General features: G+C 42.3%; 1 protein-coding gene across 10 annotated transcripts in view; it reads left to right on the top strand.

The window, feature by feature from the left end:
• Positions 1-25,402, top strand: part of LOC102447841 (oxysterol-binding protein-related protein 1) — a 116,983-nt gene extending 91,581 nt beyond the window's left edge. For 8 of the 10 annotated variants that reach the window (XM_075920842.2, XM_075920833.2, XM_075920834.2 and 5 more), the window contains 12 exons: positions 3,194-3,269; positions 7,048-7,182; positions 8,346-8,443; positions 11,171-11,353; positions 12,136-12,243; positions 12,324-12,413; positions 12,701-12,827; positions 15,695-15,811; positions 16,723-16,846; positions 18,988-19,078; positions 21,509-21,532; positions 24,784-25,402. In XM_075920842.2, the coding sequence (XP_075776957.2) occupies positions 3,194-3,269; positions 7,048-7,182; positions 8,346-8,443; positions 11,171-11,353; positions 12,136-12,243; positions 12,324-12,413; positions 12,701-12,827; positions 15,695-15,811; positions 16,723-16,846; positions 18,988-19,078; positions 21,509-21,532; positions 24,784-24,886 (1,276 nt within the window). In that variant the 3' untranslated portion in view covers positions 24,887-25,402. The remainder of the gene's footprint in view (positions 1-3,193; positions 3,270-7,047; positions 7,183-8,345; positions 8,444-11,170; positions 11,354-12,135; positions 12,244-12,323; positions 12,414-12,700; positions 12,828-15,694; positions 15,812-16,722; positions 16,847-18,987; positions 19,079-21,508; positions 21,533-24,783) is intronic. The other 2 variants (XM_075920835.2, XM_075920843.2) reach the window with 2 other exon arrangements.
• Positions 25,403-25,575: the final 173 nt, after the last annotated feature.

Genomic DNA, 25,575 nt, shown 5'->3' on the forward strand with positions numbered 1-25,575 from the left:
GTTTACATGCCTTCTTTTATTTATTGGGACTCTGTCAATGTCAGTGGGCCTAATATTTGACTTTCTTTCCATATCTTTCAGTCTGTCACTTTTACCCTGGTAAGAACATTTTGGTCCATTTAAAAACTGCTATTGTAACAACAGAATAAATGTGAGCAGTTATGGAGAAAAGAACAGATCTCGCTTTCAGATTTAGCTGATGTAAGCAATGTAGGAAATTGGCTTAATCCATGAAAAATTACTTTCACGCACTATCACTTTATGTAATAAGGGGAGTGTATTCCTTTGTAAACCTACCCTCATGTACAATTCAGTAAGCTAGAAAAATATATTCATAGCTCCCTGTGCAGAAGTGCTAATTGCTAAACACCATGTAAACTTCACAAATTGCCTTTTTTTGCAGTTTAATTAAATTACAAATAGATCAAATTTAAAATACTTGCTGGACACTGTCCTCTTCTGGGCATATGCATAAAAGCATCACCAGAGGAAATGTTTATACTTAGTAGTGTTCAGGATAACCAGTTTATATCATTTCAGGTTACTGAAGTTTAGAATAGCAGGTCTATTAAAATGTAAAGGAGATGTGAGATGTTTCATATTTGATCCAAAAGGAGTTTTCCATTAGTTAACACTAACTTTCTCTCACTGAACACCCACACTTCAAAGGTAAATAAATGTTGTTGAATAGTTGTGGCAAACTAGTATAAAACTTAACTTTTTCCACAGATTCCTATATGCAATTGGAAGCAATATATTTGTAGAAGATTGGCATTTCTTTGCTTTCAGCCAGACTTTGAACAATGTCTTTTCATGCACATTTAGCTACTGGATTTGAGAATGGTATTTCATATTCTGAAAATTTAAACGATCAGCCTTTGCATGGCTTTTCAATAGTGGAAGTGTCAGTGAAAGATGCATGCAAAAGTGAGAGAAGTGACTCAACAAGTTAAGTTTAATAAAATTAACACATTTTGCCATTGCAAAGGAAGATGATTCACTTAAACCTTCTACCAAAGGAAAATGTGCTGCTCTAAAGATCTCTGAAAACATTTAATTCCTTAATTTGGGAGAAAAGGAGAACCTTGTTTAGAAGCATGGCATGTGCCTGACCATTTTGCTAAAGTAACAAAAATTGAAGACTTAAAAGGTACTATAGAGTGCGATGATCTGTGATTCTCAAACCACATAGTGCTAACTTTATCTTGGATAGAAAATTTTATTTACCTTCCTAATATGGGTAATTGTTTCATGGTGCCAGTCTTTTAATTAGGATTATCAGTACTAAAGCCCTTTTTAAATGAGACATAAAATTGCGCTTTAACATTCATGATAAGAACAGCCATGCTGGGTCAGACCAAAGGTCCATCTAGCCCAGTATCCTGTTTTCCGACAGTGGCCAATGCCAGATGCCCCAGAGTGAGGGAACACAACAGGTAATGCTCACATGATCCCTTCCCTGTCACCCATTTCCAGACAGAGGCTAGGGACACCATATGTACTCATTCATAAAATGACTATTTTTGGGAGGGAGGAGGTGAAATGACCCCTGCTCTTCACACTGGGATGACTTTCTTCACATTTTTCCACTGGGGGGAGGGGGATGGAAACTTCCCATTAGCTAATGGCCCCTGCAGCCAAGGTACATGCAGCCAAGGTAGAAGACCAGTGGGCAGGAGCCCATTGGCCAATGGGAGCCACAGGAAGCAGCGCAGGCTGAGGGATGTGCTAGCTGCAGGCACGGAGCCTCACAGCTTCCAATGGCCTGTAACAGAGAACAGCAGCCAACGGGAGTGGAAAAGTCCCATGCCTGCACCCAGCACGTCCCTCCGCCCATGCTGACGAGCTTGGACTGGGTGTCTTTACGCTGGAGTCAGCTTATAAACAAGTAATTGACTTAACATTTTTTTCTGTAAGTTTAGGGGGTCAGCTTATGAACAAACAGGCTTATTCAAATATATACAGGCAGTCCCCGGCTTATGTACAAGATAGGGACTGTAAGTTTGTTCTTAAGTTGAATCTGTATGTAAGTCAGAACTGGTGTCCAGATTCAGCTGCTGCTGAAACTGATCAGTGGCTGATTCCAGGAAGCCCGGGGCAGGGGCTTCCTGTAGTCAGCCACTGGTCAGCTTCAGCAGCGGCTGACGTGGGGACATCTGGGGCAGAGCAGCTGGGGTGCTGCCGGGTTGGTCAAGTAGCGCCCAGAGCGGCGCTACGGGACCAACCGGCAGCGCCCCAGCTGCTGTACCACAGGCGTCCGGAGCAAAGCCACGGAGCACGGGGGCAGCGGACATCCCAGACGCGTCGGGGCTGTCCGCTGCTCGCGTGCTCCGCTGCTTTGCTTCCTCTCCCTGGTCTGCTGGAGACCAGGGAGACGGGCCCCGTTTGTAACTGTGGATCCGACATAAGTCAGATCCGCGTAACTCGGGGACTGCCTGTACAGTAGTTTAGCTGGCTGTTAAGGATTTGGTCCTAACAGCTTTAAAGAACTAGGGTTTCACACCTGTGAAGATCTAGGTTAAGGCCACAGATTTTACAAGGCACCAAATCATAGTAAATCCATTTGGTCTGAAATTGTATAAACCATGCGTAAGCTTGTATGTTAGTCTTCTCTAAGAAAAGTGTACATTATCCACTCCTTTACTTTTCTGTTCTTTCAGTGACTGTTTCCCAATCCAGATAATGTCACTTTTGGCTAATTATAATTTTTTAATTAGCCTTTTGCTAAACACTATAAAACTGAAACCTGTTCACATATAAATGGATTATCTTCACCTTCTCTCATGAATATACATTTTGAAAGTGTGGTGACAGCACCATATTTAAGTACTTTTCAGGAAACTGAGGTACAACATTCTTTCCACTCCTTTAACATCAGCATTTGATATATTATTTGAACTATTGCTTTCTTTAGAGAAACAATTATTTGACTAAAACATGTAAGGGTTGGGATATTCACACGTTGCTTGTGTCCTCTATGGACACTGAGTGAACACCCAAGATATTTTACGTGCTTTCATTAAAAGTTATTGTAATATAAAGAACATTTATCTTTGTATAGGTCTGTCTTACCATTAAGTCAATTCTGAGAACCTGAAAGTTAAAACAATATTAATACAGTTAACAACTGAAATAATTTGGTAAGAGGTTAATAAAATTGTTTGCTTTCTCTCTCCCTTTCACTCCCCCTCAGAACAAGCTTACCATCTCCAATGTTCTCCAGGAATGACTTTAGTATTTGGAGTATCTTGCGAAAATGTATTGGAATGGTAAGTAAAATATATATGTTGTGATAGAGAAAAAATTAGTGATAAGTTATAGCTGTGGCTATCTCTACAAAGGATCACACAGTGAATTGAAACCTCTTTACTTGCTGCTTACACTGTGCTAACAACCAAAAAGACAAAGGGTGACTCCAACAGCCAATGTATTAAATAAAGGCATTTTCTCTTCTAAATCCTCTCAGCATCATGTAGCATGAGAGCTTTCACAGTTCTATTTTATACTTGTAGCATAAAATCTTCCAATTTCACTACAGTACTTCAGATGAGTTAGTAAAATACTAATCTTCTGGGCACCTCGGTGACAGGTCAACCAGGATCATTCTAGTAGAAAAAGGTATACAGGCAGTCCCTGAGTTACGCGGATCCGACTTATGTCGGATCCGCAGTTACGAACGGGGCCCGTCTCCCTGGTCTCCAGCAGACCAGGGAGAGGAAGCAAAGCGGCGGAGCACGCTGTCCCGCTGCCCCCGTGCTCCGCGGCTTTGCTCCGGACGCCTGTGCTACAGCAGCTGGGGCGCTGCCGGTTGGTCCCGTAGCGCCGCACTGGGCGCTACTTGACCAACCCGGCAGCACCCCAGCTGCTCTGCCCCAGGCATCCCCAAGTCAGCCGCTGCTGAAACTGACCAGTGGCTGACTACAGGAAGCCCCTACCCCGGGCTTCCTAGAATCAGCCGCTGATCAGTTTCAGCAGTGGCTGAATCTGGACGCCAGTTCCGACTTACATACAGATTCAACTTAGGGACTGTAGGTTTGTTCTTATCTTGTACGTAACCCGGGGACTGCCTGTAGTATGATCCAGTGGCTAGAAGTTTGATAAAATAAGGCCAGAACGAAGTTTGACAAGAAGTCAAAATGGCCCCTTCTGGTCTCCATTACGGATCCTAGGGCTGCTCCCTGTTAATGGTTAATTGGTGGTACTGCTTTTCTTTACTTTAAGAAATCCCTCCACATAGGCAGGTTCATCTTGGGTGAGCGTCTCTGAAGTGCAGTGTGCCAAACTGAAAGTTACGTGTTGCCTTACTAAGAGAATCTGCTTAGACATGAGGTGAAAGCACTTTCTGGGAGTAAGTTTCCTGTGTGACAAAATTACATGAACTTCAAAAGCTCACTCCTCTCTCACTGCAGTCAGAAAACAAACACGATAAGTAAGAAACCCACTGAAAGTCCATACAATAGAATTCCTCAAATGTTTTGAACTCCCAGGGCACTCTGTGAAGCACTTATCAGATAAGTGTTAGCTGAAAGCTAAAAAAGGGCTGTTAGCTGCAGGTCTAGCTTGCTCTGCAATGTAGCTCCTCTGTGCAGTGCCCAATGACATCTGAAAAGTCCTCCATGTAGTCAAGAAGGTACCAGTTGAACAGAGGTTGGTGCTATCTTGGTCTCTTAGTTCTTTTCTGTCAACAGATCTTTGAGGCATCTGTTGTGCTTGTTGCAAATTGCTTCCTATTCTGTGCCCGCCTTCCCCACTTCTCTCCTCCCCACCCCCCCATGAGTAAGATCACAGTATTGTATATAAGTGCAGTGTTGAGCAATTTCACACATGGTGCATGAGGCTGAGAGGAAGCTAAAGGGCAGGGAAAACTGCATTTGGGAAATTACCCCATTCTAAAATATTGCAGGTTTATATTTAAATCTGAAGTTAAGTGAGTCACTTGCATACCATGTCTTCTGACTTACTCCATTCTTGAATTTTTATTAGAGTTAAATACTCTTTACCAGTTTCCTATTTATACACTTAATGGGATCCGCTTTCACTTGAGAAACTTAGTTTACTGCACCTTATCTAGAATACCAACTTTGAGAGAGGTTTTAACTTGTATGTTTACTAATACAGTAAGGCTGTGTCTACACTGGTGGGATCTTGTGCAAAAGCGGCCGCTCTTGTGCAAAAACTTGCTGCCTGTCTACACTGGCCGCGTGTTCTTGCACAGGTAAACTGACATTCTAATGTATGAAATCAGGGCTTCTTGCACCTGAACTCTGACGCTCCTGCTCAGGAATAAGCCCTTTTGCGCAACTGTTCTTGCGCAAGAGGTCAGTGTAGACAGGCAACATGAATTTCTTGTGCAAGAAAGCCCTATGGTTAACATGGCCATCAGGTTTCTTGCGCAAGAGCGCGTCTACACTGGCAAGGATGCTTTTGCGCAAAAGCACATCTCTTGTGCAAAGGCATATGCCAGTGTAGACTCTCTCTTGCGCAACTGCTTTAACTCAAGAACTCTTACGCTAAAGAGTTTTTGTGCAAGATCATGCCAGTGTAGGCATAGCCTATATATTTGTTTATAAATTATTTAAATAATTAATTACATTAAAAATTAATTTAATTTTAAAATGTCAAAAGCGTGAGCAGTTTAGAAGTACAGGCAGTCCCCGAGTTACAGCAGCGGCTGAATCAGGACGCCTGGGGCAGAGCAGCTGGGGTGCTGCTGGTTGGTCCAGTAGCGCTGAGGAGCGGCTGCGCTACTGGACCAACCCAGCAGCACCTGAGCTGCTCTGCCCCAGGCGTCCTCAAGTCAGCCGCTGCTGAAACTGACCAGCGCTGACTACAGGAAGCCCGAGGCAGAGTTGCTCTGCCCCGGGCTTCCTGGAATCAGCTGCTGATCAGTTTCAGCAGCAGCTGACTTGGGGACGCCTGGGGTTCTTAAGTTGAATCTGTATGTAAGTCGGAACTGGTGTCCAGATTCAGCCGCTGTTGAAACTGATCAGTTTCAGCAGCGGCTGAATCTGGACGCCAGTTCCGACTTACATACAGATTCAACTTAAGAACAAACCTACAGTCCCTATCTTGTACGTAACCCGGGGACTGCCTGTAGTTTGTTAGAAATTGTAAGAGATTCCTTATCCATCTGAGTTCCAAACTTAAACTAAATTGTTGTGTTGTATCAATTTTCATGCTGGATGCCTCAAAACATGTTTTTCTCCTTTTCTGGGTGTTGGTTAGCGGATATTGGAACTGTCTCAGTTTTTTTCTCCTTTTCTGGGTGTTGAAGGTTAGCTGATATTGGAACTGTCTCAGTTTTTAATAGGTGGCAGCTTAACATGAGGATTATCTGGCACAACTATTGTACTGATCCAGTAGGGAAAATAAACACCTTTATTGCTGAAATTTGATTGTCCTGTCTCTCAAGTTTACCAAGAATGAGTCTTAGATTGCTTTAATGCAATAGCATATAATGACAGTTAACTTAAAGGGATTTAGTTAACTCTATAGTTGAATTTTATAATTTATAGTATCTGATCATTCCAGTCTGTCCAATAAATAAAATGAATAATGGAAAATATGTGTTGTCTGAACTGAAGATTAAGTATTCCAGATTCATTAGGTTGGTCAGTTTAAGTGAAGAATGAATAGATTTCTTTCAAGACTTTACATAATGTATTCATATTACACACCATACCATATTTGACCTGGATTCCTGTAACACTATTTGATCAAGGTAAAGTTCATTGAAGAAGCTTATGTCTTTCCCTTCACACCACCCCGCTCCTCTCCCAAAGATGACTGTTTGACTAATCAGATGGCCCGTACCTATTATAAAAGCATTCTGAATCATGTTGCTTTCATTTGGTATGCTTCTCTCTAGCTGTCCCTTCACCAGTGCAAAGGAGAGGCTTAGCTCAACAGACTTTGGGCTCTTTCAGAGTTTGCTGGCTAGGTCAAAGGGATGTTGCACTGTCACTCGATTCGCTCAACTTACCTCTCTGAGTCAATTAAATTCTGCTTCTTTAGTTCATTGTGTTTAATCTCTGTTTCCTGTGTCAGGAGCTGTCCAAGATCACAATGCCGGTTATTTTCAACGAGCCACTGAGCTTCCTGCAGCGACTTACAGAATATATGGAGCATACATACCTCATCCACCAGGCTAGCTCGCTTTCTGGCACAGTTGAAAGGATGCAGGTAGTCTACGCTGTAGTGGTGTCTTAAAACACTTATGGTTGCCTGTTTAAGCAGGTTGGCCTGTGGTTCAGCTTTCAGCTAAGAACACAAGAATGGCCATACTGGGTGAGATCGGCTGTCTGTCTAACCCAGTGCCCTATTTCACAATGGCCAGTGCCATGTGTTTCAAAGGGAGCAAATGGAACAGGGTGGTAGAGTGAACCATCCCCTGTCGTCCAGTCCTAACTTCTTTTGTCAGAGGTTTAAGAAGGCTCAGAGTACGGAGTTACACCCCTGACTATCTTGGCTATTTCTCTTTTTGAACCCAGTTGCACGTTTTTGCTTTCATAACATCCCCGGCAACGAATTTTAAAGGCTGACTGTACATTGTGTGAATCAGTTATTTATTTTTGTTTTCAAACCTGCTGCCTTTTAAACCTTCTGGTGGAGAGGAGGGACTCTGTGATCTGCTGCACAGAGAACTGCTTTACTAGTTCTGTTAGCCAGTGCTGTTTAGTTAACGGAATGTGTCTTCAATTTTAAACATTTTAATCTTTCTTTCTGCAAAACGATCAAGATCTTTTTGCATTTTTTTCCAAAACTCCCTGGGAGGAAACATTTAGGCTGAAGACAGAACTAATTTACAGAGCCCTGCACACCTAGAAATGTCTACCCGCAGCTATAGATATCCATGGACACATGACTAGATCTGTTGATCTGCAGGTGTCTACTCCTGGAAGACACTGCAGCCAATGGAGAGGACGTGGTCTGATCACACCTGGGAACCAGCACCCCAGGCCAGCAATTCGAGTCTGTTAGTGTGACTACACCACCCCCCACTCTACCGCCAGTGGGGCTGTACAACCCCAGACAGAAGATGCCATGGCTGGGGATGGGGCAGCCACACTGCTGGGAGGAGCTGCCTGCATGGGGCTCTGGCTCCCAAGCATGATGAACCACACTCATCTCCATTGGTCTCAGTGGCTCTTGGGAGTAGAGCCTTGTGGATCCCAATGCCTATCAATGGATATCTGCATCTTTGGGTAGACCTTTCTATCCGCACAGGGATGAAAGGATTTAAGAGCAAAGATGAAGAGCAATAGGATAATTGTCTATTTAAAGCAGAAATATCAAAGGGCCAAAGTCCAAAGTTAATTGAATGTCTTTAATGTTCCATTGAACAGTGTGTAGCTGCATTTGCTGTGTCTGCTGTTGCCTCACAGTGGGAACGTACAGGGAAACCATTCAACCCACTTCTTGGAGAGACCTATGAACTAGTCAGGTAACACATGCTTTTAAATGCACTTTCAACATGTTATGAAACTTGCAGGTTCATGTAAATTGCTTGGTGTGTTTGAAAATGGGCTGTATTTTCAGAGCAACTGGTTCATATACTCAGTGTAGGTTGTTGCCATTTCTGTTGTTAGTTCCTCTCTGTGGGAGTCTGACTTGCCTGTAAAATTGCTCTGGGTTGAAAAGTTATGAAAATGTGTCTGTCTTGAAAGCAGCCTTAATGTAAATCCAAGTGATTAGAAGAGTATCAGCTTTGTAGTGTAGAAACTTAAGCTTCCGCTCTATACATGGCAAGTCTTTATTTAGTGAACACACTATTCCCTGAAACACAATTGCAATCTATTATGCAAATGTCCATTGTTGCACAAACGTGGATAAGGTACACAGATTGTTTTTAATTAAGAACTATAAATGAATCCCCTTCTCTTTTGGGTCACTTTCCTGCCTATTGTATCAGGCTCTATCAGATACGTAATATGGATGCTGTAATGTGTAGTCAAAAATGTATCCTTGAAAAATAACTACACCTGTTAGTATTTCTGTTAAACTTCTCTGAGACACTCCTGTGGTGGCGTAGCTACAATGGTGCAAGTTAGTGCAGTCACACTAGAGCCTTGAAAGTAATGGGGGCCCAGTCATTCTCGTAGATGCAACAGCTGTTGCTGCTGGTGGCAGTAATGATGCCTGCGGTGCTGTTGCTGCCCACCCAGCACTACTGATGCTCCTGCTCCCAGCTTGGGTGGGAACCTGACTGTGCTTGCCTGGAGGCTGAGTGCTGCAAGGTTCCACTGTTACCTGCACTCAGACACTGAGCTGCCCCTGCAGGTTCTGGTGCAGGTGAGGAGGAGCCCAGGGGAGTGGGTGAGGAGAGGCTGGTGATGGGAACAGGAAGCCAGGAGGAGTGAGTGGGGTGTGAATCATGGATGAAGGTGAGGGGGGCTGGCAAAGTGGTGGTAGGGAGATGGGATGTTAGCTGTCAATTAATTTAATACTCATGTAACCACATCAAATCTGAGTGGTTACATGATTATTCAATAGTCCCCGGGGCAGGGCCGGCACCCAGTGCCTGGCCCCACTCCCAGGGAGCCCCCCACCATCCCGTGCTGCTCCCTCTCTATTGGGGTGGCAGGTGGGAACTGTTCCGGGGGAAGCAGCTCTGCAGGAGCCGATACGTGTGCAAGCCAGCTTTCTGCATGTACCGGCTCCCACCTACCCCTCTCACCCTCCGTGCTGCTGCTTCTCTATCAGAAGCAGCAGGGTGGTGGGAAGGCAGCTCCATGGGATCCAGTGCTCACGGGGAGCCAGCTTGAAAGCCGGCTCGCCAAGGGTTCTGGCTCCTACCTCCCACTGTGGTGCCTCTGATAGAGGCAGCATCGGGTGGGGGAATGTGTGTAGTCATTAGGATTAACTGATAAGCCCAGGCTCATTGGTTAATCATGAAGTTGGCTACATGTTGACATCCCTAGTAAGGCCTGGCAGGGGTGTGAGAGCAGAGCACCAAGTGGTAGGACGCAGATAGCTGCAAAGCACAGGGATGTGGTGAGATGAACCAGGCATTGGGGCACAAAGGAGGAGCAACGGAGGCAAAGCTGCTAGCATGGGAAAGATTGAGGCTGGGGATCTGAGCTGCCATGTTGGAGATGTGGGAGCTCTTCTCCTGTGACTTGCATCCTCACAGGATTCTCGTTGTGTGTCCTGAATCCCTACCCCCTCCCCCCCCCCCCCCCCCCCCCCCCCCCCCCCAAGGGAAGCACCACCAGCAGCTAGTACAGCAGAAGGAACAAAGTGTGTCTAAACACTTCTGGACCTGTTGCTCTAATGATTGTGGGAGGATACTATGCTGAAGATGCTAGCCCAATACTTTTCCCTTTTAAAAAAAATCATTATTGATTCTTCAGAAGCTTTCTCCCTTTGATTCAGATCCTTAGCTTCCAGAACTGTATTGTGGTGGGAACAAACACTCCCAATGTAAACATTTTTTTCCCTTGACTTTTGGATTTTTTGGGATTGGGGTCAAAGTAGAAACATTTGTTTTATTCCTGTAGCTTTTTTTATCTTGCTTATATCACTGGCTTAGGCATCCAGTTTGAGGCTCTTCTCCTTCACTTCCTGAAACTCATTTAAAGCTTGGCAAAGCTGTTGGATGGGAGGGCAGGACTGGGGTTATGGGAGTTCGAAAGGCGTCGAAGGGCTGAACTGGGGCTGTACAGGAGCTGGATGGGTTGGGTTTCAGAATCAGGAAGAGATCCCCCTAACTTATTCTTGCACCAGGGAGAGATCTGTCTTCAAGTGAGTGATAAGTAATTGGTGGCTTAAATATACAGATCCATAGAGCCCTGCATAGATACAAAATTTGTATATCATCTGTACCTACAAAAATGAGCTGGGGATATCTGCATTGACCACCATGGATATGGTTACCTGCAGATATCCACAAATTTGCAGAGTTCTAGACATAAAATTTGTATCGACATGTGCACCCATATCTGCAAAAGTGAGCTGTGTATATCTGTGGATTTTCAGGGCTCTATAAATCCATATGTAATTATAAGTTTAATTTTGTATTTCAGAATGGGTAGAGGGAATTCTTTTACTTTGGTACCAGTCACATCAATGAAACGCTCTAAAATGCAAAGTTTTAACTGAGAGAATAATGATCCTGGAAATTTTACCTTTTTTTTTTTTTTTTTTTTTTTTTAATTATTATTATTTTTAGAGATGATCTTGGGTTTAGACTCATCTCAGAACAAGTTAGTCATCACCCACCAATCAGTGCTTTTTATGCTGAAGGTTTGAATAATGATTTCGTGTTTCATGGCTCAATCTATCCTAAACTCAAGTTCTGGGGCAAGAGTGTGGAAGCAGAACCTAAAGGAACTATAACTCTGGAACTTCTTGAGTAAGTTTATCTGATTAATATTTTAGACTATAGTTTTGAGGCTGTGCAGAATAAAGGCAAATATCACTGTTTAGTGCTGTAAGGTGACACCGTATCCACCACTCCATATAGATGAAGCACAGGTTTGTTTTTGTTTTTGTTTTTTTAAATGCAGTTTGCATATTTCCTGCTTTTGTGGAGTGTCTCAATGTCAAACATGTGTCTGCCTCCTAACCCTTTATTACCCACTTCATTTTTAGTGGTCTCCTACAGCATGTATGACCACTGATACAAGATGGGACACATTGTTAAGAGTTTATCTTGATGCTTCAGTTGCCTTCTCCAAACCTGAGGAACAACTCTGTGAAGCTGAAACGTTTGTCCCTTCCATTGGAAATTTGGTCCGATAAGATAGTACCTCACTTATCCTGGAACCAAAATGCAAACAGTACCACTGCAAACAGAATTGTACAGTTCACTGACACCCCGAATTGCAAAGGCTTCAGATAATTAAGGCCTTAATTCTGCAAACGCTTGCATGTGCTTAACTTGACTACTGTAAATAGTCCCATTTATTTGCTGGTTGTGGTTGCACTGAAGATGCCTTGCTAAGCAGTTAACAAAATCCAGCAGTGTCTCCTATTCTTGCCCCACCACGCATGGCTCTTGCATCTTGTTTCCTTGACTTGCTGCCATTAACAAATAGAATTCCAGAATCAGATATTTGCTGTAGAGTTATTAAAGTACATTGTTGAAAGGTGTGATTATGCAAATGTTTTTTTCTTTCCTTCCCCACCCTCCAGGCACAATGAAGCCTACACATGGACCAATCCTACGTGCTGTGTGCATAATATTATAGTGGGTAAACTTTGGATTGAGCAGTATGGAAATGTAGAAATAACTAATCACAAGTAAGCTGAAACACGACTCGTTAATTTACTATGTTTTAAAACGTTATTTCAAAGTAATTTGAGCTAAATTCTTTTCTTAGAACTGGTGAAAAATGTGTATTAAACTTCAAACCATGTGGGCTTTTTGGGAAAGAGTTGCACAAAGTTGAAGGCTACATTCAAGACAAAAGGTAAAAATCCTTCCTTTTTTATTAAACCTTCTGTATAATAAAATGCTGCTTAAATTTCTAATATATGTAGGAACTGTTGGAATTAAATAGTCACAAGGGCCTGAATAACTTGGCTTTTTTTGTTTGTTTTTAGGGTAGCTTGTTAGTAACAATATATAGTAAGATTGTCATTCAGTCTTAAATCTGTTCTTAGATCCCTTTTCATCTTATTAAAATCAGAAAACCATGAAATCTAACTTCATAAATTGTTTAAGCTCTACCTAAAATCAGTCTTTTTTTTTTAACAGCAAAAAGAAACTTTGTGCACTCTATGGGAAATGGACTGAGTGCTTGTACAGTGTTGATGCAGCTACATTTGATGCTTTCAAAAAAAATGACAAGAAAAATACAGAAGAGAAGAAAAACCTTAGACAGGTACTAGATAAGTAAAAGAGATGGTATGTCAAAAACAGAATGGGACACTGGGAGCCAGTCTAGGGTGCCTTTTTGGCTTTGCTACTGTTTTATGCCTTTTCCTTTAGATTTTTTTTTTAAGTAAGAACTTGGAGTCAAAGGGTTTGGACATATAATTAATGCAGATAATACAAGTATTATGTGCATTAATTATAATTATACTGGCTATTATCCAAACAGTTTTGGAAGGGTTAAAATCTTTGTGTTTCAGCATTTAAGATGATATCTAATTATGAATTCTCATGAAAGTTTCATGAGAGCAGATTTCCTCACACTGCATCCTGTCAGATTATTTCACTAGACTGGACTAGTGGGACCATGTGTCTCAGAGCCATAATGAAGGTGGGATAAACAGGGTGCTCACTCTGGGGGCATCATAATCGGGGCGCAAAGACGCAATAAGTAAAAAATAATCTGCAAAAGAAAAGAGCCTGACACGTGCTCCTCTAAGGAGAGGCAGGCACATAATAATTTGCCCGGGGCACGAAAGTACCTAGTTACGGCACTGATGGGTCTGATCTATTATGGAAACTACAACCTGATGCTTTTCAGACGCAAGGTAGATATGTTTAAAAGGGTTTCATAACTTGCAGGAATAATAGTTTTGCAGGGATTTTTAGTCTGTACCCTCATAGGAAATCTTACACTTCATGTTTCCGTAACCCCATACGTTAATCTTTAATGATGCATTCAGTAGAAAAACACTCTTAAACCAATGTCAGTGAACATTCTTACAGTAATTACACATACTTGCCACCATTCGTTTTAAAGGAGTAGAGAACATTTTAAACAAATATCTAAGAACCTTAAAAGTAGGTGTTCACCTTTCCATGCCACTGGAAATCATCATGCTTGTTACTCTGGTGCCCTGTTACATTCTAACCTCTCTAAAGGCAAGTATGCCTGTGTAGGTTTACATTATTGTTGTACATGAGAGATCTTGTGCTTGTTATCAGGAGAGCGCTAAAGCTCTGGGGATTACCACCCTCTCTTTGAGGCTGCACTTCTGAGCCTTTGGGAGTAGGAGAAAAGAAAAATATACCCTACACACTTGTTATCATCAACCTACTAGTTTGTTTACCTTGAAAATACCAAAGCTTCATTTGAATGAAATGCTTTTGTGTACATAGCTCAAGCTTCAGATTACTTTTGACTTCTCATTGGCTTCTACTTGATAAAATATACTTGCCTATTTTGCCTTTTCATCCATGTAGTTCTTAACTGGATCTGCTTTTCAGAATTTTATTCTGGTCTCTCTAGCTAGCTTTTTAGTGTGGTTCCCTTCCCCTCCCCTTCCATTTCTCTGACTAGACAAGGTTTTTGACATCCTTATCTAGTCTGTCTGATCTTGGGAGTTGTCACAAACTTAAAATGCAAAATCTGCTGAAGAATGATTTTCTTCCCCCGTCAGTCTTATAAGCAGTTCTAATTTAACAATCTAGTGAAAACATGTTTTTCTGACCATATCTTAGAACTGTCAGGACTCTGAAAGAACTACAGTGATGTTTCTTGTATTTAAAAAAAAAAAAAAAAAAAAAACCTCCTAAAGAGCAGCCTGAAAGGTGTGTGGTGATGTTTGGCAAACAGAATGACTGAGTTGCTAGCAATTGGGGTGTTCTCTGAAAGCACTTCAGGTTAGAGACTTGGGTCCCGCAGAGAGCCTGCCCCCCACTCTGCAGCATAACTCTAGGTGCCAAAATTGCCTAGATAAACACTAATAGTTCCCTACGGTTGTCTACACAGCCCCCTACACTCAAAATAAGATACGCAGTTTGTGCAATTTGCTAGATTATTTCAAATCTATTTAGAAATAGCTTATTTTGAAGTTTGTTGTGTCTGCAAAGTGCCAAGTTTCAAAATAATGTGCTATTTTGAGAGATTCCTTAATCCTCGTGGAATGAGGATTACTGGGATGCTGAAATAGCGCACCCATTATTTCAAAAAATATTTTGAGATAATGGGTGGCTTGTGTAAATATAGGGGAGGAGGGGAAGGTAGCTATTTCAGGGTACCTCCAGTTCAATCACCTAACTCGTGTCTAAAACCTGGCAGGGTTGTCAAACTGGGTTTCTCCCAATCTCCCATGCAGGGCCCAATCCAGTAAGCATTCTTGGGACAATCCTAAGTGACACAAGATAGGACTAAGCAGATTGGTGGTGAACCTTGTTATATTTGATGGACCACTGGTTAGGGACGGATTTAAACCCTAGTATAGACAGCTTGCCAGTCTAGATGCACCCAAAATGTACAGAATAGTGATGGGGATGTTGTTCCAGTAGTTTTCAACCTTTCAAGACTACTGTACTCCTCTCAGGAGTCTAATTTGTCTTGTGTACCGAGAATTGCACTTCACTTAAGCTATGTGTTCACAAAATCAGAGAGAAAAATACAAAATTGCCTACTTTCTCATTTCTACCATATAATTATAAAATGAATGGATTGGAATAGAAATACTTTGTATTTACATTTCAGGGTGATATTGAGCCTGTGTTTCATTTTAGTCTCATCTGAAGCCGGAGCCTTGGGCAGAGTGGCTGAATTCCAAGCCCTGCCTCCCAGGCTGAAGTGTGTGACTTAGCTTCGCAAGGCCTGCTGTGGTGTGGGGCTCTGGGCAGCTGCTTTGCTTGCACCAGCCCTGCACTTGCAACCCCCTTAAGCCCATCTTAGAACCCCTGGTTGTGAAACACTCCTCTTGAAGAGTTGAGTACTCCCTGCAAGCTCATGCCTTCGTCTCCTTTCACTAGCACTTCTGTAGGACTGTTCTGTAGCTTGCTTAAAATTGTTTAAATAGCCTGTGACTCAAATTTTTTTTCTTATGTTGCTTATAGGTGGGCAATTCTGAAGAACCAGATGAGATGCCTTTGCCAGATTCTGAGAGTGTGCATGTTATACCTGGAAGTATTTTACTCTGGAGGATAGCACCAAGGCCTCCAAATTCTGTCCAGGTTAGCCAGGGCTCTGAACACTTGGTGGTTTGACAGTTTGTTAAACTGTAAAATGTACAAGGAACATCTTAGCCACTGACTTGCCTTGCTCGTGATGCACCACAAATAATTTTTGCTGCAATGACCTTGAACTTTCGCATGAAGACACATGCTCTAATGAGCTATGTAATGTGGAACTGCATATATAGATCTTACATTGTGGATAGACGGGCAAGTGTGCATGCTTGGCTTCTTTCTAGTTTAGCATTACTTCACCACAGAATCCTTGATTATGATGAATTAGGGAATTGCTCTACTTAGTGGTGGCCTAGAGAATTCAGTCCCACTCTGCTGCTACTTAAGTGCTGCCATCCATTTAGGAAGCAGGGTTAGTGCATGACAGGCAGTTCATATGAGAGCTCACCAGAGAGGGTCCATAGAGGAGCACAGTTGTCAAAAGACCAACCATGGAACAAGAACCCATAAGTCAGGCGGCTGAGCAGGACAGAGGAGTAGATGTGTGGCTAGAGACATTTGGAAGCAGAAAAGAGAATAGAGTAGAGTGGCTGGTTGGGTAGGTGCATACAGAGAAAAGGGAAGGTTGCTTTAGCAGAGGCCGTAAGAGTCCCTGCAGGATGAAGAATAAGGACAAATGGAGGGAAGGAAGGAGGGAGAAATTATGTTTCTGGCTAGTCAGATCTCATTCAAATTAGATGAGTATAAAGGAACATCCACATATACCAGGAACACTTTCACCTTGCTAGCATCTTAAAACTACTATTTTTATAATTAAGTGATTAGAAAGCGGCTATGATTGCATGTTACTACAGATCAGTCAGTGTTCTTTTTTTGAAAACCTCTTTTTATATGTAAAGACTCTTAACAGCCAAAATTTTCATAGTGATCCTTCAATTTTTGTTTGTCTCTTTCAGATGTACAATTTCACTAGCTTTGCTATGGCTTTGAATGAATTGGATAAAGAAATGGAGAGTGTTGTTCCTAAAACTGATTGCCGGTTACGGCCAGATATAAGAGCAATGGAAAATGGTGAAATAGGTAACTATTTTAAAAATAAATACAAGGTAATTTAAAGTTGAAAGACTCATGGGAACACCAGCTGAAAAGTTATAAATATTACTTTGGGTACAATACCAAGCTGCCTTTACAAATGAGCTTTGTGGTGATTGTGGAACACAACTTTGAAATATACCCTCGTAGGAGTGAGTGAAAAATGTATGCTCACGTCAAAATTATTCACAGCAAAAGAGTAAGGAAAAAGCACTCCCCAGGGAAGAGAGAAGCTTTCCTCTAAATGTCTGTGAGCCTAGTACAAATTACATGCATTTCTAAATCTAGAAGTGTCCAAGGTGCCTGTCGTCATGGTGTCAGTGCAGTGTTTGCTGATGGGATAGTGAGCACACAGTTCTCTTAGAGCAGGGCTTGGTGCTTCATATTCTGACTTGTAACACTTGGTGGGGTTTTCTAAAGGAGCAATAGGCTTTTCCCCTCCCTGATAACTGATACCAATTTATATGAAAGCAGCATGGCCTAGAGCTGTGGTCCCCAACCTTTTTATGCATGAGATCACTTTTTGAATTTAAGTGCAATTGAGGATCTACCTCGAACCCAAACATGCTTGTCCTTTCCCTTCTCCAAGGGCCCACCCCTGCTCACTTCACCCTCCCTCCCCCATCCTTGCTCACTTTTATCAGGCTGTGGCCAGAGGCCTGGGGTGCAGGAGGGATTCAGGACTGGGCCTGGGGTTTGGAATGTGGGCTCCAGCTGGGCACCAATTACCACAGGTGGCTTCTGGGTAGTGGTGCAGGGGGCTAAGGCAGGCTCACCCCTACCTTGGCCCTGCACCACTCCCTAAAGCAGCCAGCAAACTCTCTGCTCTATGGAGATGGGGTATAAGGTGGAGGGAGGGGCATCCTGACATCAGCACCCTGCCTTTCCTCTTCTTCCCATGCCCTGCACAGCAAGCAGGAGGCTCCCAGGGGTGAGGGGCACCTCCAAAGTAGAGGGCAGAAGCAGCACGGCAATACTGAGAGGGGCAGATGAAGTGCCGGCACTTGATAGCCTCCCAGCCAAACCATCAGGATCACCTGTCAAACGTCCCAAGATCTACCAGTAGATCCCAATCTACTGGTTGGTGACACTAGCCTAGAGGATGCAACTCAGGAACTGACTATTTGGGTTCTGTTGCTGGCCTGGAGGGTGACCCTGGGAAAATGTCTTCACCTCTGTGCCTCTGTCTGCACACCTGTAAAATGGGGATAACGCCTTTTTCATCGGCTTTAATCACTTTGAGATGTATAGATTAAAGAGTATCTTGGCATTGCAATACTGTGATACTGGGGAGCTCTCAAAAGCAATGAGCTCTTTTGAGGCTTTTTAAAACTCCCTGTAGACAAGCTGCTTTCTTTAACCAGTCTGACTTGTCTCTACTTTCCCCTGTATTTTGTGGCTAGCGGAAGTAACTCTTACAATGTTGCCTCCTTATTTACCTAAAGTATGTAGTGTTGCATTCTTAGCTTACCGAATGTAGCAATATTCAGTGATCTGTCAATATCCGCAAGCTGTGTACTGGTGGTAGTGTCTTGTTTCTACTCAGCAGTCAGACTGCCACATGCCAAGTGCTGCAGTAAGCCAGTGGAGCAGGCGAGTTAGAGAGGTTGTGATTCTTCTGATTTTCTTGGATAACCATTTTAAACTCTGATCATTAATTGAATACTTGGTTTATCATGGGGAGTTGAGACCCAGATATGAAACAGAGAGGTCACACAATCTTGTGACACAGGTGGGAGGTGAATCTGAGTCTTAATCCCATGCAGCCACGTAACCATTTTCTCTTCTAAAGGAATCTTAGATACTCTTCTCAAGAATGGGAACAAATTCTCAGGTTCCTTTGCTCATGACTCAACCCAGAGTTTGGGTATATACCAAGACCAATCTCCACTTAATCTGCCTGGCAGAGCTTGTCCTCTAGTTGGCCTTCCTTCTAAAACAGAAGTACTTCTCATAAACTTGCCCCTCTGCTCTCTTGGGTCTGCTCTTTAAAGGAAGCTTTTAAAACTGGCATGATCTGACCAAATTAGTGTTGGAAACAAGTTGAAACTTCAGTATAACAGGGACTTCAGGGAAAGTGATCAGGAAACTGTTAAGATGGGTTTTTTTCAACTTCTGTTCCTTTTCAGATATAGCTAGTGAGGAGAAAAAAAGGCTAGAGGAGAAACAAAGGACCGCCCGCAAAAACCGGTCCAAGTCAGAGGAAGAATGGAAAACAAGGTCAGTATGTTTGAGAATAACCTGAACAGCAAAGAACTATCAGTCACCAGAAGCACTTGACCTCATCAGTCCTGCTGCTCCTATCCTATTTGTGAGCTTGGTCAGAGTATTTGTCGTGCCTGGTTTTTAGCGAGGGATGTACTGGGCTCTGACATCAGCACAGTTCTATTTTCCCATTAAGCCCCTGCCAGTCTCTAGTCAGTTGTGCCTTCTCGGTCAAGAACAGAGCTGTTTTCCTTGATGCCTGCTCTGTGGTGCTGTACCGCTGCCCAAAATACATGTGCTCTGCCCTGCAATAGAAGAGATTCCGGTATGATCTGATCTCCTTAGGCTATCAGATGAAAATAGAAGAGATGACAGTGTGCTTGGCCCCAGAGGGAAGGGAGTGTCTTTTTTTAAATGATTGTTCCAGTAACTATTAAGTTTTATGTATCCTCACATCCATGATTCCCTAACCCACCATGTTCTATTCCTGTGGGTGCACACTGGTGCCAAAGACTAATCAAAGGAGTGTTCCTTTCCCAAAGACTATATTAGAAAGCAAATCAGCTGTATTTAAAACAGTACCCACATTATACATCCTATGACCTTTTTTGCTTCCTGCGAGTTGATTAATATACCCAACTATTGCAGCTGCTCATGATCTAGCTATCTTCACAGTTAGAATTGGGAGGGGGGGAAGTCCAATGCTGGGACAGAGGGTTGAGGAGTGGGCTCTGGGGTGGGGCTAGGGATGCTCTGGGGCTAAGGTGGGGAGAGGACCTTACCTGCCCCATCTGCTCTGTAGCACTGGGGTTGGGGCAGCAGGATAGCCACCCTGGTCCCAGTAAGTCCAGGCCAGGGGAGAGGTACTGGGGTGGGTTGGGGAGTTCCCTGAGTGCCTGTATGGTGCTAAATAGGCTGCCATGTGGCCATGCAACTTACAGGGAAATTACCCAGAAAGCCCATGTCAGTAATAGATGCGTGACCATAAAGTCTTATCGCAACTTTATGAGCCTTTTATGCAGAATTATATACACAAAGCTTTGGGACTTGACATTATGTCTCTGTCACTCTGCTAGACTGTTTCCAACTTAGTTGAAATCCACTTCAGTAACCTCTAACTTCATGTGCATGTGCTCTTGAATTCTTCACTGAATTAAGAAGAGCTTTAGAAAGTTCTGTAAAAGAAACATGAGTGAACGAACCTGGGAAGCGCTAGGATAGGAGGGTTTAAATCTGAAAAGTAAATTAAGAGTAAAGACTTTGCCACGTGGTTCAGAAGTTAATGGGGAATGTGCCTTTCCAAGTATCCTCTCACGGTCATCACTACCTTGTAGCGAACCAATATAGATGTATGCTGACCTAGGCGATTGTCCTTCTGGATTTAGACCAGAAAATCTAGCTGATGGTTTCAGTGGACTCTGCACCAGACACTGATGATGCTCATCACCCTATTTCTCTTAAGAGAAATTGAGCTCTGCTAGCTAGTACATACTTGGCTATATTCCATAAATGGTTCTATTCCACTTTTGGGAATTGTAGGGATGTGAAGGACTAGTCGATAAGCAAATGCTTATCGGATAGTCGACTAGTTGCTTCCCCTCCCCCCTTCCTCTGCCGCCTCTATTAGATAGAGGCAGCAAGGGAAGGAAAGGGGGGGATACTTCAAAGCCCAGTGTCAGGCTCCTCACAGCATTTCAAAGCAGCAGCACTGTGTGGATCCCGGGGTCAGCTCGGCACTTTCACCTTTGAAGTGTGGCAACAGCCCTAGGGTTGTTGCCACACTTCAATGGTGGAGGCGCCTTATCGACTAATTGATGAAAAATGTATTGACTAGTTGATTTAGGGTGTGTCTAAAATACACCCCTCTGTTGGCAGAGGGATATAAATTAGACACCTCGAAAGTGCAAATAAGGCTGGGATTTAAATATCCCATGCTTCATTTGCATTATGGCGGCCACCGCTTTTTTTCAAAACGGGGCTTTTTTGAGGAGTACAGGGTCTTTAGAAATGGGACATTTCTGTCGAAAATGCCCTGTCTAAACTGCTGGGTTTTTTCAAAGCCCCATTTTTGGGGGAGGGGGAGGAAGTGGCAGCTGCCATTATGCAAATGAAGCACGGGATATTTAAATCCCAGCCTCATTTGCACTTTTGAGGTGTCTAATTTACATCCCTCTGCCGACAGGGGTGTAGTTTAGACACACCCTTAGTGAATTACGCGATACTTAATATCCTTAGTCATACCAGAGCAGTGCCATGATCCTGGAATGCCACATTGCCTCAGGGGTTGAGTCTATACAAGTACCTTTCTGAGAACTTTCCACTGGTAAGCAAACTCATTGCTGCCGTATACCCACATAGTGTAGTAAAGCCACCTAATCAGACTGTTTGTGTAAAAACCAATGTCTAGTTGTAACTAAGTTGCTTTTTTTCCTTTTCCAACTCAAGTCGTCTGACAGCCCAGGGTCCCAGGTTTGGACTTGTCTGATTTCCCTCTTCCCATGTCACTCCACTTTTTGCTTTGCTTTCTCAAAGTGCTTGGCTTGGTTTGGTTTGCCCTAAGACTAGCATAGAACAATGGCTTGTAATTTTTCTGAGTAAGACACAGTTGGTCTCATCTCCTCCTTGTCAGAATGCCACGGCTCATTTGTTTTGTGACTGAATCATCCCACACATTGGTTAGATTCCCTTGCCTTCATGACTGTAAGTATACAGACTGCAATAGATGGGCACAGCATGCATTCCCATAGCCTTCTTTTCAACTTCCCCATTATCATTCTGCATCAGGCATTCTTCAGTTTACTTAAAAGAAAAGTGGAGGGGAAATATTTGAAGGATTGCTAGGATCTAAAAACCATCTCTTGGACAAAAGCATTCAGCACTTCTTATCAGAAGATCAAGGTGTGATCGTGAAAAGCTAGATTGCCTTATCGTCTCTCCATTTAAGAAAATTATGCAGGAAACAATCCACACTTTGAGATGAACCCTTCTGCATATTTTCAAGTATGTTTGTGCCTCTGTCAGAGGAGGGAGTGCGTAACAAGACTATACTGTATTGTAGAGAAGAACATGACTTAGGGCAAGATCCCTATTATCTACTGCTGTCTCCTTTTGTCTACTCTTTTCATAGTAGGTAGAATTTTCATAGGGACTAGGGGTGCCCAGTTTGATACACCCGAAAGAGACCTGACATCCTAGGGCTTGTTTAGTTGTTTCTGGAAAATGAGGTATTGAGTAGAGCACCAAAAGTTACTAGTCCACTTTTGAAAATCGTGGCCAGTGTCTTTGATCTAAAGACTGTAAAGCTTCTTGGGAAAAGGGCTTTGTTTTTCTCTAAAACACAACTGCTGTTGCAAGTAATATTAGCACTTTCTTCTCTCTCTCTCTCTCTCTCTCTCTCTCCTCCAAGCATTCCAAGTTCAGTGGTTTATCTAGTATATCCTAGATCCTTCACATTCTAAACCTCCTCTCCCATTAACTTCACGGGTGCATAATCTCTAACACTATTCCCAGTAAACTAAATTTTGCTTGTACAGCATCACCCACTGGAAATAACATTAACAGGGAGGCGAAATTAACTATTGGAACAACGTAGAAAGGGTCACAGAATCCACTTCATCACTGGCAATTTTAAAATTGAGTGGATATTATCTCAAAATATTGGGGCATTATATAGGAAATATATTGGGGGCATTTCTGTGGTCTGTGCTATACAGAAGATCAGACTAAATGAACACAGTGGTCGATTGTGCTCTTGAAATTTGTGAACTAGTAGCAGTAGATCAGCTATAGTAAGCAGTGCAACAGTTTTGCTGCATGTTCCACAGTCCTTCCTGCTCACTTTAACTAGTACTTGGCACAGGTTGCTACAAAAAATACGGCATAGCCTAGTAGATGTATGTCACCATGCTTTTAATTCAGATAAAACATTCTACAGTTTGCGAGCCCATTTTATTATGTCATAGAATGCACTGTGTATATATAATTTATAATATGTAATATAACAGTGCTATGAGCCATTCTGTTTTTTAAAAGGCAAAATATATAATACCCAAAGATCCCAATATGCTAAACTTCTATTTTATGAAATTCTTTCTGAAATCTTACAGTAATCCTGAATAGTCTCTTATGCTGGACAGTGCTTACAGATGAGTATACAAAGCAAGGGTTATTCTGTTGTGCTTTAAGCTCCAAAAGGAATCTGGGATGTTAACTATAAAACAGTTTACAGCAGGTGCTTTCACATGCTATATTCATTTTTATTTAGCAAATACAGCAGGCCGATTTAAAAAACCCAACCTTTTCTGAGGGTTGCTGCTGTCTGAGTTATTGCTGAGAGGCAGAGCTGGTTAACTGGGCACATTTAATGGTGAATAAAGACTGGGAGAAGGTTGACATTGTGTGTTATGTTAATAGCAGTGTTTCTGTTGGGTGGGGGAATACATGTGAGATTATCTGGGCTATGGTAAGATGGCTGCTTGTTATAACATAGAGATGAACACATACTATTGGGTATCTGAAGATATAGTATTGCTGGAGAGAGGGGAGTAGAGTTGCCAACTATGAAGCCATGAAAGGGGACTCCATGCTACATCAGAAATGTAAAGCCCAGTGCAGATACAAAACTGGTATCCAGATCTGCAAAAATGATCCATGGATAACCATGTCCGCAGATGTAAATACCCATAAATATCTGCAAACTTGCAGAGATCTAGATATAAAACTTAATATTCACATCTGTAAAAATGAGCTATGGATACCTGCAGAGATCCACAGATTTGAAGGGCTTTACAGAAGGGTACTTATCAATAGTATGGCTCCTTAGTACATCTTGCCTTGCAAATGTGTAACTCTCACTGTGATGGTGTGTATACTGTAGAGCTGGGAACATTCACAGACTTTTCAATAAGTGAACTTACAGTATTTCTAGCAAGAGGCAAGCAAAAGCTATCTGGAAGCATGAAAATAACCATGAAAATTAGGGACGTAAAAATTGTTTAAAAAGGTAACTATGTAATCACTAAAATTCCTAGTGGTTACATGCATTGCAGGCTCTACACTAACCCACAGCATGGGGTGACAGTCAGCTCCCATGGAGCCAGTGTGCGACCATAACACAAACCGATAAGTTCATGCTTATCTGTTAACTATTTAGATGGAAATGGTTACTTACACATCCCTAATGAGACCAATCTTGTGCCATAGAACGGCTCTACAGTGTATGCTTCACACAAACACATGTCTTATAATTGCTGTAAACTTGCTGGGACTGTTCTGTATTTTCATCGACAGCTGTATTGCTGTTGGAAAGCAAATCACCAGTCTGCATTAGCGTGAGCTGTGGTTTTTGACACTTGGCAACACAATGATCCCATAATCTGGGGAAATCAGATTGCTGATGGAAATGCATAGATTTCTGCTTTCAGGAATGCAGTGCTTGTGGTGTATTTGTGTCCTTCTGTAATAAATTGTTCTTAAATGCATGCCAAAGATGGTTTATTCAAAGCTGCTTTGAAGTAAATAGTTTTTTACAAAATCTCTCTACCATCTATTCATAATATATCAGCACTGATTTTGGTCTCAAACTACTGAGATGACAAAGCACTGAATTCTGAGTGTGCTACTTTGAAAATCAACACGAAAGATGCAACAAAGCTGCTTTGAACTTCATTACAATGAAATGTGGGGTAGCTTCCTTACAAAAATATTATCTTTTTTTACAGGTGGTTCCATCAAAGTCCCAATCCCTACACTGGTGCACAGGATTGGCTTTACTCGGGCAACTACTGGGACAGAAACTACTGTAATTTACCTGACATTTACTGAAATGTCAAAGGAGCCCATGACTAATGCAAATTAAGTCTTAATCTGTTTTTAACATTTTCCCATTTCTACTCATCTCTTGGAAAAACTGACAAGTTACTGAACAGTATATTAAGCATCTTCTGAAGTAAATATGGTGGTACAGATTTGAAAGCCCATGGGTAGGGAAGTCATTTTGTCTAGTGAAATATTTATTGAAGGTAGTTACTTGCATGGACAACTGCTCAGAACTGTTGTTTTTCTGATGGGTTAGTGCTACTGTAATTGCTGAATTCACCTATTAAGTTTTGGTGGATAACAAATAGAGCATCTGAAGGTGTTCTATGAATCCTTTCTCTTAATGATTATGCTGGCACAATAGCCCTGTGGGGTGGATTTACTGTGGCATGGAAATGTTTAAAAGCACAGGTATGAATTGCAATATTCTGTGCTTAAACTAAAGAAGGCAAGTTTATTTTTGTGAAAATGTATTTAACTTTCATAAGATGGCTTTCTATTAATAAACTCTCAGAATCCTGGGTTCTGGTCAATGATTCCAGAACTATTGCCCTCTCCCCATGCTCATGATGTAGGTTACACTGGTAACACTACTTCAAGTATTTATTCCATGTTTAGTGCAGTGTTTTGAATTTGCTCTTTCATGCTCTACCAGCCTCATTTTGTTAAGGAAGTAAGAGCCATTTGAACTGAAC

This window comes from Pelodiscus sinensis, chromosome 2 (assembly GCF_052426305.1).
Source record: "Pelodiscus sinensis isolate ZL-2025 chromosome 2, ASM5242630v1, whole genome shotgun sequence".
NCBI classification, from domain to species: Eukaryota; Metazoa; Chordata; order Testudines; family Trionychidae; genus Pelodiscus; species Pelodiscus sinensis.